Source organism: Sitophilus oryzae, unplaced genomic scaffold (genome assembly GCF_002938485.1).
Source record: "Sitophilus oryzae breed Bouriz unplaced genomic scaffold, Soryzae_2.0 scaffold_1525_pilon_pilon, whole genome shotgun sequence".
In the NCBI taxonomy this organism is placed as follows: Eukaryota; Metazoa; Arthropoda; class Insecta; order Coleoptera; family Curculionidae; genus Sitophilus; species Sitophilus oryzae.
In genome coordinates, this window is record NW_022146198.1 from 796,653 (window position 1) to 816,440 (window position 19,788).

Genomic DNA, 19,788 nt, shown 5'->3' on the forward strand with positions numbered 1-19,788 from the left:
TTTGAAATTGACCTCGCCAAAATTATCATTGATTGTCATTCCTTAGCCGTCTTTGACGCCGTTTTTTTTCGATCAAACGGTACATCCTTGTTTATCTTATATTTTTCTTTAAACCACACATCTTTTTTATTACGTTTATTTGGCTTTTTATTTATTTTTTTTTCGGAAAGATTAATCTCGATTTAAAACGGAGCAAGCAGATGGCGCTAACGATTATAAATTACGTAAAGCCGGAATAGGTTTATTTTATTTATTTCAATTATTTTCCTACTTTACCCGCGCTTACTTTCTACTAAATAAGACAAAATCTCGAGAAGGAAGTATAACGAAAGTGCTAATTAAAATTTTACTTCATCCTCTTTTACGTCTTATTTCTTTCTTAGTAATAATTAAGTGTATTCTATTATTGTTACATACAGAAATAAAATTGCTTATTTTGTTATACATTTAATGGTTTTGTGGAAGAAAGTAAAATTTACTTCGACTTTTTTTATTTTTTCTAATTCCCACTTAAAAATAATTAACTGTATTCTATTGTTATCCACTTTGTTTATTTTTATACGTTCCATATCTTATTTAATAATAATTGAATTATTTTGTTACCTACAAGTTGTTTATTTATGTCATTTCATGAACGGACAGTTCCTCAATGTGCACGTTGGAGAGACCCGCTTATTTAAAAATAAATTCTCGAAAGCTTGACAAATTTGAAAAAGTAGTTTTATTAGCCTATGTGGTGATTATTGACTGCATCCTCACTTAAATTTTGAGTTTTTTTAAAAATAAATATATACAGGGTGGTCCGAACTGTATTACGGAAACTTCAGCAGCATATTCTGCAGAAAAAAATAAGTCAAAAAGTTCTTATAAATGTATGTCCTAAAATGCTTCGTTTCGGAGATACAGGGTGTAGAAGTTATTTATATTTCGATTTTTTCCAAATAATTTCTAAAGTAATGTCAATATTTGGATGAAAATTGGTGTCTGGGAGTGTTTTCCCATTAGAAATTTAATTTTGATGTCAATATGACTCTATTTGTAGGGGGCGCCACCTACATGTGTTTTAACTGTTTTGAAGAGTAATAACTTTTCGTCCGTACCTGTATAAAACTACTGAGTGAAAAAATATACATTTCCGTATTTTTTTACGTAAAAAATGTCTCTTGGTGAAAATCGCTACAAGAAACCGTTCTCAAGATATTTCGAATGGAAATAGTCAATGCATGTCATTATTGACAAAAAATAAACATGTTGAGTTAGATGGATATTTGACTGAAATGATAAATTTGGGAATTTTTTTTAATTAATCATAAATTTTTCTTCGAAACAATGATGATAAAACAGTTTCTGTTGAACTTTTGGCACAAAAACATTACAAATTTATGATTTCAGTCTAATAACTATTTTGTCAACATATTTAATTTATGTCAATGATGACAGATTGTTAATTTCGATTCCAAATATCTCGAAAACCATTACTTGTAGCGATTTTTACCAAGAGACCTTTTTTACGTAAAAAGCGTCGTAAATGTATATTTTTTTACTCAGTAGTTTTATACAGGTACGGAAGAAAAGTTATTACTCTTCAAACCAGTTAAAACATATGTAGATGGCGCCCTCTACAAGTAGGAGTCACATTGACGCCAAAATCAAATTTCTCATGTAAAAAATTCCCAGACACCAATTTTCATCCAAATAGTGACGATACTTCAGAAATTATTTGGAAAAAATCAAAATAAAAATGAAACTTCTACACCCTGTATCTCCGAAACGAAGCATTTTGGGACATACATTTATACGAACTTTTCTACTTATTTTTATCTGCAGAATATAGTTCGGACCACCCTGTATATATTTTTTTAAATTTTGAGATACTCGAATATATTAATTCCAGTTGGGGGTTGGAACCTGGTGTTACACAGCAAAATAAAACACTAATTTACCACAATACACCAGCAATCAGCCAATACATCAACAGATGATTAAAACTTGAGTTATAATCATCTGCTGATGATGCTAACATGGTTAGCGAAACGCGCGTCCAGTGTAATAGGAAAAGTGTTTTGGTGTATTGTGGTGATTTGGTGTTTTATTACTCGAATATACATAAATAATTATTGATTTTTAAAATATTTATACGCAAACTAGGGAGAGGGGAATTTGACGAAAAACGGAGTTGGAGAGAGGTGTTAGATAATAATCGATTTTAGACTACCGGTAAAGACGCCTCGATGTTGTTTTGGTTCGTTTTCGAAGTTTTGTTATTGTGATAATTGATAATGGGTGTATTATTAAAGGTAAAGTGTAATAATATTCCTTTTATTTAATTTGTGTAAACTAATATTTTCTTTTCATGTTGTAATATTCTGGGTTTTCCTGATTTATTTGATCTGACAATAATTGTATTAAGCACATAACATGTGAATGCATTTAATAGATTCGATTTAAGCCCCATACTCACTATACGCTGATGCATTACCCGTTTATAGGTTAAATATTGATCTAGTTCTGATATATTCAGTTGAATTTATTGACTCAATTAATTTAAATGAATAAAACAAAATTGGGTTAGTTAGAACATTTATAGCTTAAAAGAAGGGCTAGACCGATTTTAATGATCTGATTTTAATATTTCGTTGGATTTGTATCTGCCCCGAAGAGCAGAATATCTATTAAAATATCGGAAAAATTATTAGAAAAAAATTATACAGGAAATAAATTTTAAATAAATTAGATTTGAAACTCTACATTAATAAATAATAATATAATCTTAATAAAGAATAATTACAATTGATGTTCACTGTAAATCCGTGACTTACTAGACATTATAGAATATAAATTGAACAAAAAATAGTGCAAAAATACCGTACTCATTACTATAAAGATATTGAAATTTGAAATACCGGGTGTTTCTCAAAAGTACCGGTTAACCCATATAAATTTTTAATTTTTTCAGATAAAAAAACGAGATTTGGTATGTTAGTATGTGACATAAATCTGGATTGATTGATGCAATTTTTTACTTTATTTGATAGAAAATGACACTCTGAATAGAATGATAAATCATATGTCAACTTTTGACATTGGGTCTTATCAATAAAAGTTAAGCAAATGCTTTTACTTAAATTTCTTGAAAGAGACTTATACAATTTGTAAACAAACAACAAAGATAGTTCTATAGAAAAAGAAATTGCTTCTCTTTATTCATCAGGCCCATTATCGCTTAAAAAAATCGTATTTTAAATTCCAATCTTGAATGTCAATCTGTGTTCATAACGACAATTTGACTGGAATTACCAAGTATGTGTTACCCAATTATTCGTAAAAATGATTTTTCCGAATATGCTAATGAGCTCCATTTGAAAAAAATTGAGATTTATGATTAGATATACGATTTGGGCATCTTGTAACCGACCAGCAGTGGGATTCTGTAAGCTCCGTAACAAGAAATTTCCTGTCTAGCCTATGGTATTTGTATACGATTGATGAGTCACTAGACAGGAAATATGTTTACAGAATCGCTAGCCAGGACAAGACGCGAAAAACACCAGACGATCAAATCCATTTTTCCAAAGCTTCTTTATTAAAAATTAATGTATAACGTATAACACAGCATTCGCACTTTAGATTGAAATTTACAGTACGATCATAGACAAACAAATAAAAAGAGACTGGCAAATTAAATGGCAAAGAGAGGGACAACGTTCCCGTAGCGCAACTCAGAACGCAAAATTTCGTTCTATTTATGTTGATCTGCGAATTGTGTCTATTGGGCCCACTATCTCATTCTAATATAACAAGAAAGAAAGAAGCAGCCATATAAAACGTAATTTCTAAATAGAAATTAGAAAAATCGCCTTTCGTTTTCGTCACCATGACAACCAAGATGACAACATCATGACAATTCCTCATGTTTGTTAATTTTTCTTTTGGTGATTTACCTTTTTTTCTAATCTCTCCATTTTATTGACTTATGAATATGGATAGGGAACAAATTTCTTTGTTCCATATAGGTATTTATATTTTGTTACTTATAATTTTAGATTATACTCTTTGTTATTTTATTTGCTGCAGGAGCCAGTATCATCTATTTTCTATATGTATTGGTGCCCCCTCCCTTTCTCTGATAGATATGTTAAAGACACCCGGTAAAATAAAAGTAAGTAGTTATATTTATCATTTTATTAAGAAAAAAGTAGAAGTAGTAGTGTCAAAAATATTTGGAACCTCTCTTAACATAACAAATTAATACAATTAATTTTTTTCATTTTTGGGTAAGTAGTTTATAGCTGGTTTATAGTAACCAGAAACTTTATTAATATACCTATTTTACTTTTGTTTTAGGATTAAAACTGGACTTGAAAATGGTTCAGGATCATGATTCTCGTAAAGTCTTCTTTGCTTGGATATTCACTTTGTTATTGCAATTAGGCAGTTTTTTCGAAAATGAGATTTTTAATGCCCTTTAAAAAATTGACCGATCGTTTCCTGCAACAGTCAGTTCTTCTGCATTTAAAATTGGTAGGTGGGTGGAATAAACACTGTTATTTTTTGTTATTATATTATAAAAAGTTTATTTATTTTTATGTATAAATAGATATGCTTGTAAAACAATACAATTTTTGCTTTTTTTTATAATTTCCCTTATAATAGTAATATTCTTTCGTTCTGAAAGAAACTGCAAATTTTCACTTAAACTGATTTATTCCCTACACCACGTTCCCTTTACGTGGTATGGGAATAAATCAGTTAAGTGAAAATTTTCAGTTTCAAAATGAAAGAATACTACTAATGATGGCTAATTTAAATTTTCCGCCAGCCAGAATGTGCGATAATGTCTTACGATACGTTTTATACCTATCTCTTTTTTTTTCATATAAAGCACACATAATAAAGAAAGATAGCAATAAAGACGTACGTCCTGCCATGGTCGTGCTAATTGGTTTCAAAATTGTTATTCTGAGTTGCGCTACGGGAACGCGGTCCCACTCTTTACCATGAGATTTGTCAGTCTCTTTTTATTTGTTTGTCTATGAGTACGATTTTTTATTAATCAAGATCAAAAGTTGACATATGGTATGTCATTTAATTCAGAGTGTCATTTTCTATCAAATAAAGTAAAAAAATCCAAGGATGTTATTTAAAAATCAAGTTGTAGTAATTTTGCGGTGAAACAGGAAGTGACCGAAAACAATGGAATACGTCAATCAATCCAGATTTATGTTATTATTCTGTCAATCAATCATCGATAAAATACGATTAACAAAAAAACTCCCAAAAAATTCAGTTTATGAAGAAAAACTAAATTTGGTAGTTTAGAAAATACTTTGTATTCTATTGCCACATACTAAAGTTGCCTATTTCGTTTCAGGTTTCAGTTCCAGTGAATTTAACGAAGACAGTGCAAAACTCGACAATTGACTTAGAGCTGGAAAACTTATTTTCGGCGAAAATATTCAGCAAAATTTTCCCTCTCTATCTCGAGTCTAATTGACTTCAAATTCGGCAAAAGCCTGGGAAATACAATCAAGAAAATGGAGAGCAACTCCGTCTCGCCCATGCCGGAACAAAACTCCCAAGCTCCGATGGCGGAATTCGATAAAACTCCCCCCACCCCACCGGAGGATACTTTGCCTATGGAGGATCTGCCTCCTCCCCCCACCACTGTTACAGTGCAGGAGGAGAAGGAGAAGGAAGCCCAAGCTGAAATGTAAGTCAATTCTATTTTTTTATTTCTCTCGTTTTTAAACTAACTTTCATTATAAATATACAATATGTCCCCGGATTGTTTTTACAAGAGGAAAACCTCTTTATTATTGACATTTTGAGAAAAATTTGCTTGTTCTAAAATGGTTAATCTCAGTTATGCAGTTATATTTAAAACAGCAAAAAATATGACGTTAATTAAAATTCTATCAATGAATGAAAAGAAGAAAAATTGTATTACTATAGAAACGCGTTTTGATTTTTTACTCAGCTTTAATCATCTGCTGATGATGGTTAGCGAAACGCGCGTCCAAGGTAAAATGAAAATGAACTGTGCCAAAGCCCAACTGTAATGCATTTTTTCAAAATGTTAATAATAAAAAAATTTTTCCTCAAATCCGGGGACATACTGTAGAAAATATTCGGCACACCTGGCTAAAACGTCCGCAAAATATACAAAATAATTTTTTATTTTCTTTTTGTTTATCGTAATGCACTGTCTTATTGGTTATGGCACTGGTACAAAAATAAAAGATAATTATTTAACTCAAGTCTGTTCAACGAACACCTGTGTGTGAGGCTGACAGTGACAGTCCTTATCTGTCATTTTAACTCACAGGTAAATTGTACCGTATGGTCGAAAAAAAAAACAGTGTCAAAGACGGCTGAGGAATGACAATTGATGTTAATTTTAGAGAGGTTAATTTCTAGACGTTATTTACTAAAAATTGACATAAAACTTTTTAAAAATTAACACTAGTTATAGAAATATTAGAAAAGGATGGAATCTTTCCAGACACACAAATCTATTTGCAAGAAATTATTTCTCTCGATTTTTAAACTACACCGTTTAAAAATTTTTACTCGATATAAAAATTCATTATTATTATTATTAAGGCCAACGGGCAGTAAACGCCATTTAAAAATACAGAGTACGCGCCAAGAAAATGACGCCTAGGGTTTGACCTCGACAAAATTGACATCGACTCATTCCCAGCCGTCTCAGACCAAAGAATATTATATAGTAGAATTATCTTTGGGCATACTTTATACTTGCAAACCCTATATTTTGAAATATACTATTATTACTCATCTCTACATATAATAGAAAAAAATTAGCGCCGGGAGGCACGTATAGCCGCCCGTACTAAAATATGTTAAAAAACGGACTACGGAAACACGGAATATCTCAAAAACTACGACTTTGACTGATTTTGATGTTATTACAAATTTTGTTGCAAATATTATTCCTAATCTTAAATTGAAAACCGCGTTTCGCTAGCTACTGTAATTTTGGAGTTACGATTTTTTTAAATTTTTAACCCCCTCCCATACCCACTTACCAAACCCCCACCCCCACCAAAAACTAATGGCCAGATCCCCGGATGCCACAGTATCTTTGTGCTAAATTTGGTTAAAATCGGTTTAGCCGTTTTTATGTTATCGTGTTACAGACGGACAGACAGACAGACAGACAGACACTAGTATAATATTATAATATTTTGTATTTAGGTCATTTATGATCCAAATAACTCATTTTGAGTGAAATTAAAAAAAACTTTTTTTTTGCCGATCTTAATAGCCTACCATACCTGTTGGTATGGTCGGCAAAAAGTATATTTTACGAAAAGTATTTGGTAAAATGATATGTATGTATATAGGCGAGGTACCAAATTTATATATAAATTCGGTTTTGAAACATAAACTAGGATAAGAGGCCTTATATTCAGTTTCGCGTTCGTGGTAAAAATATTCTAGCCATATTTTTCCTTTATACTTATATAAATTCTGGAATATTCCGGCAGCAGAGGGCTATCGTATATTCAACAGTGGGGCGGTTTTAAGATTTTGAGACAAAAAAACTTTTTTTTTTGTAAATTATTTTTATTTCCCTTGTTTGTACAGAATTCTAGCACTTTAAATGGTAGAGTGTCATAAATACAAGACCTTAAAATTTTCAGTTTTGTTTCATTCATTCAGTGTGTTTGTTTATACAGGGTGAGTCTTAAACAAATGCAAATATTTTTAGGGCTAGTATATTTCGACCCCAGAATCACGATTATGAGGTTTTTTCACGAAAAAAAATTTAGAAAATTTGGATTTTTTTAAGGAAAATGTTGAATTTTTTTTTAGTTTTATAAAAGCCATAATTTCTTGATAATATGGCAACATAGGTAATAGATTAAATCTACAAGAAAGAAAACCCAGAGAAGATCCAGTGGTTCTCAAAATTTAAGCAAAACATAATTTTTTTGGAAATTGCATAAAAGATTTGCACTTATTTAAGAATCACTCTGTATATTAATAGAAATATTTTAGGTACGATGTCAGTTATAACTATAAATAAAATAAGTTATTTTAAATAATAAAAAACAAGACATCTCATAAAACCATAACATACAGAGTATTTTCAATTTTCTATGTATTCTTTGATTAAATACTTGCTATAAAATGCAACTGTATCAACATATTGAATTGTATACAGGGTGGTCCGAACTGTATTCCGGAAACTTCTGCAGCAAAAGTTCCTATAAATTAGGTATGTCCTAAAATGCTTACTTTTGGAGATACAGGGTGTAGAAGATTAATTTTTTCCAAATAATTTTTGAAATATGGTCAATATTTGGATGAAAATTGGTGTGTGGGAGTTTTTTGGCATGAAAAATTTGATTTTGATGTCAATATGACTCCTACTTCTAGAGGGCGCCACCTACATATTTTTTTATCTGGCTTGAAGAAATAACTTTTCGTCCGTACCTGTATAAAACTACCGAGTAAAAAAATATACATTTACGACTTTTTCGTAAAAAAGGTCTCTTTGTAAAAATCCCTACGAGTAATGGTTCTTGAGATATTTGGAATCGAAATTATCAATATCTGTCATCATTGACATAAATTAAACATGTTGACTAAATAGTTATTAGATTGAAATTATAAATTTGAAAGGTTTTTGTGCCAACTGTTTTATCATCATTTTTTCGAAGAAAATTTATGATTAATTAAAAAAAATCAAATTTATCATTTCAGTCAAATAACTATATTAACTATCTTCTCAACATGTTTATTTTTGCCATTAATGACTTGTATTGACTATTTCCATTTTAAATATCATGAGAACGGTTGCTCGTAGCGATTTTTACCAAGAGACATTTTTACGTAGAAAATCACGGAAATGTATTTTTTTTTTCACTCAGGAGTTTTATACAAGTATGGACGAAAAGTTATTACTCTTCAAACTAGTTAAAAATATGTAGATGGCGCCCTCTAGAAGTAGGAATCATATTGACATCAAAATCAAATTTCTCATGTCAAAAAATTCCCAGACACCAATTTTCATCCAAATATTGACGTAACTTCAGAAATTATTTGGAAAAAATCGAAATAAAAATGAAACTTCTACACCCTATATCTCCTAAACTAAGCATTTTAGTACATATCTTTTTATCTCCAGAATATGCTGCTGAAGTTTCCAGACTACAGTTCGGATCACCTTGTATATTAAAAAAAATAGTAAGAAATATAAAGAAATGAATACTATAAGGTTCATTAAACTTCTTATCGGAGTATCTGATTTCTACCACGCACTTTTTTATATTTACCCTTCAGTGTCCACACAAATCGTCTGATCAATACAAACTTCATTCACCCCTTCGCGTAAATACGCTTGAAATAAGCATTATATAGAAAAAATTGATTCAATTTCAGAAGAACGCCACTACGCGCCCTTATCAAGGTGGAAAATGTAATTAGTTTCAGTAATTTTCTGGTGGGGGCGTTTTCCCTTCGTTTTTTTCTCTGACAGCGCCTGTCGTGTAGAAAGTTATTGGTCGATCGTCATAAAGCCGAACGGAAAATTTTCCACTTCCGTCAAAATCCCTTTATAAATTACTTTTAACTTGAGGGGTTGATATTTTTGACATACTGAAAGGGAATTCTTTTCTTTGTTGGCCGATTGAACTGAAAACTTATTAAAACTTTTTAATAAACAAAGAAAATGTCTTTCGCTGTTAATTATTTAAAACTTTCGATAATATTTTATAGATAATTAATTAATAGGCACTTCTTCTTCTTACGACGCCGTCTCCTTTCGAAGGCTGGCGATCCAAATAGCTAACGTCATTCTAGATACAGCCATACGAAATATGTCGATTGATGAGCAACCAAACCATCTATACTCTGTTTTTTTTTCTCAGGTAAGATTTCGACAGACGATGACAGAAGAAAAGCAGATGACGTCCCATACCAATCTATTTATTTTGCTAAAAAAAGTTTCTAATAATTTTTAAGTTATCTATGGATGGGTTTAAATATAAATCCGTCATACGTCGTGTCTCGTTGTTTTTAACCAGTTTTATTGGTTTATTCTGGGTTTATTTAAAAAATGACAGATCGTATTTCATTTATATTGGTTTGACGGAACGATGAACGACAAACGGACACCGATGCGTATGAACTCGCCTTTAGATTTTTGTCATTTTTGACGCTTGTCAAAGTCTTGCCAAATTATAGGTTATAATAGAACTGAAAAATGTAGCATCTGACCATGCGTACCCGTAGCTCCAAACTCAAATCTGACCTTGTGAAAAATTGTCTCATATTTATAAATGTTTTTCTAGCTTGTTCTATGCGGCTTCTAATTTCTTTCTTCGGGTCGCATTGATCATTTACAATACACCCCAAATACTTGTATGAAGACACTTGCTCTACTGGGTCACCGTTGATATCCAGGTGAATCTGCACAGGTGTTTTGATGAATGCAAGAACCTTCGTTTTTGTGGTATTTATGAGGACACCGCAGTTTTCACTATGCCGAACTAATTCATTCATTAGCCTCTGCAAATCTTGTTCATTCTCGGCCAGCACAACTGTATCGTCGGCATACCTGATATTATTGATCACTTTCCCGTTAATCTTAATTCCACATTCGATTCCTTCTAGAGCTTCTTTGAAGATAGCCTCTGAATATAAATTAAATAAGAGCGGTGACAGCACACAGCCCTGTCTTACACCTGTTTAATCGTGATTTCTTCTGACGATGTTCCTTCAATTTTAACCACTGCGTTTTGCTGCCAGTAGAGATTTGTAATCAATCGAATTTCTTCTCTATCTATTCCGGTTGTTTTGAGGACTTCTATAAGTTTTTGATGGTTAACGCAGTCAAAGGCTTTTCTATAATCTATAAAACAAGCGATTACATTGACATTCATGTCTTAATAGGCACAGTAAAGTAATAATTATTTTTTATACAAGACGATAAAATGGTATTTTATCGTCGACCGAAAAGATTAATTCACTACGATGAAATCGCGAGTGAATTAATTTCGCGAGACGAGAATGCAATTTTATCGCCCTGTATAAAACAATATTTTTTTCCATAGCGAGTTACGTTTTAAAAAATATTCAGTAATTATTATTTCAAGGAATTTATTACGAGAAGAAAAAATATTGTGCTGGGTTGGCGTTGAATTAATTTGACAAATAAATAAAGCTAAATAAGTCTCTTTAGTTGTCAATATTTTTTAATTCTCTTTCGTGTCGATTGCTGATTGAATTGGAGCCAGAAATGGCTCAAAACGAAATAAGTGAATTACCAACAGATATTCAGGCTGAGGCGATTAAAGCCATATCCAAACTACTTCCATTTAAATCCCGAATAACTTATGAAAAGTAATACAAAAATTTTCAAAAATGGAAGCAAATGGAGCAAAAGTTTTTAACCTATCCTCTCTGTTAAAGTATCATTTAATCTACCCTTGTAGCTAACCTAACAGTTGCTATAGAAAAAAGTATTTTAAGACAATGTTTTCTTTTTCATGCTAAGGATAATCTGGAAGGGGTCTACTATGTTTACGCTGAATCCGAACCGCGGTCTTCGGCCATATAATTGTCAATGGCCTACCACCTACGTCGAGCTAAATAATTCAAGCTATATTTTCAGCATTACGGTGCGGTGTTGTCGTTTCATAAGAAAATTAGTTGCATCTTGGTTAATTTAAGTAGAACACCTGGTATATCATGGTATTTTTGAATTATTATATTTTTGTCTATTATCTGTTATTCGATATAAAAAAAACTCTGTAAAACTGCTCAAATAAGTCCAAAATAATCGAGTTATTTTACTTTGAAAATAAAAAAAAAATTTTGTCTAAATTTTGAGAACCACAGCGTTTTTTTCTAGGTTTTTGTTCTTCTAAATTTATGCCATATACCAAGAAATTATGTTTTTTAACTAAAGATTAAAAAAAGCCCAAAATTTTTGAAAAGTTAAAACTTTTCATAGGTAATTTTTTTTTTCGCGAATAAAAAATTATAGTAGACGTGTTTCTGGTTTCTGTCCCAAAAAATGTTTGCACTTGTTTAAGACTCACCCTGTATAATTTAAAAATCAGGACTATTAAAAGTACCTACTTTTCAGTCTAAACCTTTAGGTATATAGAGTAGAGTTAATTTAATAATCTAATTTTATTCTTATGGTTTTGTCACAGAGCTTCTAGAGACATTATAGATAGATAATGACGAGTCTCTAGAGAAGAGATTTATACAGGGTGTCCCAGAAATAAAAAATGATTCTTTGCTAAAATCTTGAGAACCACTGGATCTTTTCTGGATTTTCTTTCTTGTAAATTTAATCTAATACCTATGTTGCCATATTATCAAAAAATTATGTTTTTAACAAAAAACTATAAAAAATTCAAAAAAATTTTCATAAAAATTTCGATTTCACAAATTTGTTTTCGCGAAAAAAACCTCATAGGTGTGTTTCAGGGGTTGAACTATACTACCAGTTAAAATACTTGCACTTATTTCTGGGACACCCTGTATATCCTACTACTCCTAATTTTTGTGATATACCGGATGCGTCTCAAAAGTTGCTCCCACCTATAACTTTTTATTTTTTCAAATAAAAAAAACGAAATTTGCTATATTAATATGTGACATAAATTTGGATTGATTGACGTATTCAGTTGTTTTTGGTCACTTCCTGTTTCACCGGAAATGATGACAGCTTTTGATTTTTAAATGACACTCTCGGTATTTTTTTATTTTATTTGATAGAAAATGACCTCTGAACGACATATCAGCTTCTGACATTTACGCATATGGTTTATTTGGAATTCAAACACGCGGTTCATAACAACAAATTGACTCGAAATGGTGTGGCACCAAATTATTCGTAAAAAAATGCTTTTTCCAAATATGCTAATGAGCCACCCTTGTTTCATTTTAAAAAATTGAGATATGATTAAAAATACGATTTGGATGTCTTTTAACTGGCCAGGACAAGACACGAAAAACATTAGAAGATCAAATCTATTTTTCCAAGGCTCCTTGATTAAAATTTAGTGTTTTTAACACAGCCATGGCACTCTAGATTGAAGATTTGTAAGCGAAAATGTCAAAAGTTGACATATGATATGTCATTCTATTCAGAGTGTCATTTTCTATCGAATAAAGTAAAAATATACCGAGGCTGCCATTTAAAAATCAAAAGTTGTTATAATTTCTGGTGAAACAGGAAGTAACCAAAAACAACAGAATACGCAAATCAATTCTAATTTATATCATAAACTAACATACCAAATCTCGTTTTTTTATCTGAAAAAATAAAAAAGTTATAGAGGGGTGAGCCACTTTATGTACTTAAATAGTATACTGTTGTTTTTTGTCGTGTAATAACATAGTTAAAGTGTTCAGGCTTTCATTGTGATTTGTGTTATAAGAATCTACGGAATCCGTAACAATATTAACAAGGGTGCAATTTTAGTGCAGTAGAGAGATACAGAGAAAACCACAGAGGGATAGAGAGAATAAGAGTGTATTGTTGTGCAGCAACCACTACATCCATTTCCAATTAAACAGAAAGATTACTCTGTAGGAAACCAATAGAACTAGTCCGATCAACCAATCGATAGTCCATAATTAAACTTCACAATTTACAAAATTACCTGTTAAACGTAATGAAACTTTGGCGATCCCCTGTTTGTTCGTTGTTGTTAATTAGCTTAGGATTAATTAGCTCTGGGCAACGACAAAAGAAAGAAATTACGGTTGAGCATGTCGAGGGAGCAAACAAAACTGAGCCTGAAAGTTTATTTGCTACCTTGTAAAGGTATTCTCGTTGTCGTTTTGTGTTTGTTTACGTTTAGGCATGTTTATGAATATTGCCAAATACATGTTGGAATTAATCTCTTGAGAGCGGGCTATGTATATATTAATTAAATTGGCTTTTTGTCATTATTTTTGTTTTCATGAAAATTAAATTATTAATATTAAACTCGTATTTTGAACAAGAGAATACCCAACTAGCAAATATAGTTCCCAGTCCTTTTTAAAATGTCACTGCCCCTAAAGTACAGTTCCTGGGCCCACTCTGCCACTTACAATGTTACTCTATAAGGAATAGTCACTTTGAAGTATATTTCGAGAATGACCGGTTAGTCCCTACCTACCATAAAAGTGGAAAACCATAATAATACCATAATTTAAAAAAGTGGCTGGAACTACCCGAATCTTCGAATATGACACCATAAAAGACCAAAAACTTTATAGTAACTTTTCAAAGTAGGGGTTACCAACAAGTGCTACCATAATGCCTCCATTAAGTTTTTGTTACTTTTTAGTAACAATTTAAGTTACGGGGTAGTCGCGGCCACGACACCTAGTTACTTCTAATTTATAGTAGTATTGAAAGTAGCAAAATGGTTATGCTACCTTCCTAGGTCACTATAAAGTAGCCGTCGCTCATCCATTGCCACTAAAAAGTCTCGGGGGTCAAAACCGGCTACTTTATAGTAACCGTAACTTAATATACCCTAATAAATGTAATTGCCTCAGATTGCATCGTGTGCTGCTCTGTTTTAGTGTTTTTTTTTACTTGCTTTTAAGCTTTATTAAAATCCCTAAGGCGAATAAAAAGAAATTTTGATATTCTAGTACTTTCTACCGAAGAATTAAACAAAAGGAATCGATGCGAGCCGATTCATCAACATCAGAAACAAAAACTACATCTTTCTATAATCCTACTGATGAACATCATAAATCAGGTAGTGACTGAGACATTTTTGAAGCTGTTTCTGTAGATGAGTGTAGTGTTAGTTCATCTGAAACTGAATCTCAGTGGAGAACTAATTTGAGAACCAACAACAATATAAAACAAGAGCTAAACTAAAAGAGTGGGCGTTAAAATACTCTATACCTCATGTAGCTCTGAATAATATAGAAACACTAATAATAGAAAATGCACAATAAGTAAAAAATAACTTCAAAGGACAAGGCGGAACGTTATAGTAGCACTAATGGAATGTATAGTCGCCACCACCGCTATCGGTGTAACAACGCTCCAATTAAGTGGCAATTTGGTGGCGCAGGGAACTTTCTTGGAAAAATCACTTTATGGTTCCAAAGAATTGTTGACCATGTAGTCCCAAAAAAGTTATTGTTTCTATAAAGTCGCCTTTGGATAGCTACAGTTGTCACTTTATCAATCCGAAGATTTTAAAGGTCCAAACGGGTAGGGTTGGCCTAATACGTTATTGTTCCCGGTATTTTGTGGAAGCATATGGAACTATAAAGTATTTTTCGGATTAAACGGCCATATTTTTTTCATGAATTTTTAGACGAACAGCCAAATAGCTCAAACACTATGCGTTTTTCAGCTAAATATACCTAGATTAAAGCTTTTTTCCTTAGTTATTTTGTTATTTCTGACGGTGGACTAATATTTTAAGCTAAGTTTGACTCCGGTTTCAAGCAAATTATTATTATTTTTTAATTATAAACATGAGTTTCTATTGCAAATAATATAATAATTTGAAATATTTTGAGAGGCGCTGGAAAATTTTGTTATATAAACCCACTATTTTATTCAGTAAAGTTGATTGCGTTCTGGAATTTACCTAAAAAGGCGTTAAAATCGCACGGTAAATAACAAATAACGAAGAAATAATAATGGCTTCTATAATTATTTTCCATCATGACATTTATTTTTATGAAATGTGAAATTGCATGAAGAGGTCGCTGCGAATAAAGTTCAACAGTTTAACGAAAGTTCCACATGTCGGTGGCTAACACTTGGCTGCCACGAATCCGCGACTAAGCAGCTTCGTAACTGATAAGTCGCATTCACCAGTAGGCTACTTTATAGTAACACATCATAGTAATTCTTTTAGTGGCAAAAACTACCCAGGACACTACCCGGCTACTCAAAATCTTTCCCCATTTTGGTCGCAGTTACTTAGCAGCTACCATAGACTTAAAATAAAATATAGACTGAGCATCTCATTCATAAATAGCTGGAACATGCGGTCAGACACTGTCTTGTTATTGTTGTGTTATTGTTTTAGGTTATAACGAGTGCGACACGAGCGATAGACTGTCGTAACGGTCGTTCCCTGACGACTCTGCCGAGAAACACAACACTGTCTTTCGTTTCTCAAGTACACCTGAACTCTCCGTATCATAGCCGGGTAATTTTTTTATTTTAATGAAGCTATAATTAAATTAAAAATATATCGTATTTAAACTTTTTTATATTTTATTAAGATTTTTTAAATAAAAGTTTAGAAAAAACAATTTAGAGTCCAAAAAGGATAAAAATAATAAAATACACGTTATAGAAGAAATTTTATCATCGAAATTAGGTAATTTTTGAAATTAATAATAAATTATTAATTTTAGTCAAACATTTACAACCCCTAATATTAATCAAAACAGGATCTATTCCACAGATATAATAGAATCGGCAACAGGGAGAGAAAAAAAATATGATTGTTGTAATTTTTTTTCTGGTTAAGTGATGTCTTATTATGTAAATTAGAGCAAACATAAATCTGTTCCATTAAAGCAAGGAAGGTGATAGGAAGTGGATAAAATAAAAACTACATTTATAACTCGGTACTGTCTTTATTATACCGGGTGCGTCTCAAAAGTGGCTCATCCCCATAATTTTTTTATATTTTCAAATAAAAAAAACAAGATTTAGTATGTTAGTATATGAAATAAATTAGGATTGATTGACGCATTCAATTGTTTTTGGTCACTTCCTGTTTCACCGGAAATGACTATAACTTTTAATTTTTAAACGGCACCTCGGTGGCTATTTCTACTTTATTCGATAGAAAGCTGACACTCTGAATAGAATGACATATCATATGTCAACTTTAGACATTTTTGCATATGGTTTAATTGTAATTGTAAACACGCGGTTCATAACGACAATTTGACTCGAAATACCAAGTGTGTGGTATCAATATATTCATAAAAAAATGCTTTTTCCAAATATGCTAATGAGTCACCCTTGTTCCATTTGAAAAAATTGACATATGTATGATTAAAAATACGATTTGTACATATTTTAACCGACTTAGACAAGACACGAAACCTATTAGACGATCAAAACTATTTTTCCAAGGCTCCTTGATTAAAACTTAGTGTTTTTAACAACACCATGGCACCCTGGATTGAAATTTAAAATACGATTTGTTTTTCAGCGACAATGTCAAAAGTTGACATATGATATGTCATTCTATTCAGAGTGTCATTTTTTATCGAATAAAGTAGCAATATACCGAGGTTGCCTTTAAAAATAAAAAGATGTAATCATTTCGGTGAAACAGGAAGAGACCAAAAACAACTGAATACATCAATAAATCCTAATTTATGTCATATACCTATAACATACAAATCTGTTTTTTTTATCTGAAAAAATAAAAAAGTTATAGGGGGTGAGCCACTTTTGAGACGACCCGGTATATTAAAAAATATTGTTTCATAATGTAATATCAATTTAAAATTCTTGTATGTTATTTTATATGCTCAAGATAATTTTAGAATAAACCATATTTTTAATAAAATCATTATTAATTATTAACAGGGTTATAATTATGACTTTGTTACAATGTAAGTAAGTAAATAATGTAATGAGAAAAAATTCAGATTTTACATTTTACTAAAATATTATCTAAATAAGCGCCTTTCTACAACAACGCCACTGGCTCCCAATGGGCAAATTGAGAGTTGTCTACCGGTCGAAAGTCGTTTCAAGACTTAAATGGATTATTTAAGTCAAATTTCTTGCAAATTTGGCACTGGCGAACCATATTTTATAGTTCTTGAACAGAAAAAGTCAATAAAATAAACACTTAAGGACTACAAACTAAGAAAATGCGTTAATACAGCCGGGGACATAGCGGCATCAAAGCTTTACCGCACACTTGCCACGCGTACTACAAGGTAATAAATGAATGAATAGGCTCCCTCGCCTCTAATCGGTGTTATCATATTGTAAAGAACTTATCCTTTTTAAACAGTATCCGACTTATAATTTAGTAGTATAAGGACTATTTAATACATCTATGGAATATTAAAACCTACTTTATTAAACTGTAGTATTAATATCTCAATATATGTGTATAACAAGAAAAAAAATATTGATAATATTAAAGACGTGACAACATAGGCTGGATGAGGAAGGCTCGGTCGACTGTACCCAGAAGTAAACATGTGTACAAAAAAGGTTGTTTGTCCGCGTTGAGATGTAAATAGTGTAGTCTATATTTTATTTTAAGTCTATGGCAGCTACGAATATACGACGTAGCCGCCGATGGTCACCGCCCACTTTGTAGTGGCTTTGATAGTAGCAGTCACGTATCTGTAACTATAAATGCTAGTTGGCTAGATACAGTTCGTATTTAATTTAACGTTTTATGTAAAACTGGCTAGGTATTTTTACACAAATAAAGAAGAAAATTAAAGATAAAGGATTATGCTATATCCATATTGTAGCACATTTTTAGAAAACTTCTTTATTTTTAAAATTTTGAAGGTCAAACATTAACAAAATATTCCTTATGTTTGGACGAAATTTTCTGGAAAATAAAGACATAATTTAAAATTCCGTTACAATACAGAAATAGATTGAAGTTTTCTGATTACAGTGATATATAATTTATATGGTTTTGTAACAAATTGCTCGCTATTTTATGACAAATCCTGAAGCTCTGCAAACCTTAATCAAGCCTTAATCAAAGCACGTGTGTTTGGAATTTTGGGTGTGGCTTAACACGACAGGATCGGGCTAAGCCTTAGGCAAACTTCTGAATTATAATATATATTTCCTTCGGCCACATTCCCTTCCACCCGCTTTACCTAACCTCTGAGAGCAACCCCGAACAGTACAGCGTAATAGTTAAGTCATCGTACAGCGTAATAGTCATCTCAATATAGTTAAGCTCTGAAGTTTTAGGATTTAGTTTAGTTGATTTCTGCCGTGTAAATAAAGAAAATGTCAGTCCAGGAAGATATTTTATGTCATAAATATTATTTAGTTATTTGTCAAAACTTCTGTAAACAAAGATACATAAATAATGATCGTAATTATTGTATAATAAAATACGACTTTTACGGTTTACCTGCTTAAACACAACTGAAAATAGTAAAAGATTTATTTTTGTTTCTTACGGCAGTGCAGTCACCTGGTCGCGTTTTATGCGACCATAAAATGGGAATTTAGAAAGGAAAGGACGGTCTTAAATGTCCATTTTCAGATAAGTTTACCGAGATACTTTCTTTCTATTGCTCTACTGACTTACTGGAAAAACTATTTCCTTCTTTTTACGGTGCTGGTCAAATTAAGGACATTTTTACCAGATATAATCTTGAAATGTCAAAGTAATAAGCGATTTAAAAAGGATTTAAACGGCCATATATTCTAAATCTATACAAACACATTTTCTTTCATTCCATGTTTTCGTTCAAAAAAAATAGCGTTAAGGAAATGCGCGGTATTATAATAATTGTTTAAAAATCAGATGATGTAAATTGTCAATCCACGTAACTATCATTTTTTTTTGTTTACTTCAAAAAGCTCACTTTCATGTGCGTATTAGCCGTATTAGTTAGAGAGGGATGGTCGAATGTGTAAAAGCGAGATTGATTGGTAGGGCAGATCAGTGCCTTCTATTAAAATATCAGCCTACGGGCGAGATTTATGACGTCACGCTAGTTAGATATAACGGATTAATAAATATGTTGTAGAATACATGGAAAACATAATTATTCCTCAGATTTTTGGTTTGTATTTTA

General features: G+C 31.6%; 1 protein-coding gene across 2 annotated transcripts in view; it reads left to right on the forward strand.

Annotated features, from left to right (window-relative positions):
• LOC115878788 (cytochrome b561-like) overlaps window positions 1-19,788 on the forward strand; it is a 240,917-nt gene that overhangs the window by 60,232 nt on the left and 160,897 nt on the right. For both annotated transcript variants that reach the window (XM_030895391.1, XM_030895390.1), the window contains exon 2: window positions 5,372-5,710. In XM_030895391.1, the coding sequence (XP_030751251.1) occupies window positions 5,535-5,710 (176 nt within the window). In that variant the 5' untranslated portion in view covers window positions 5,372-5,534. The remainder of the gene's footprint in view (window positions 1-5,371; window positions 5,711-19,788) is intronic.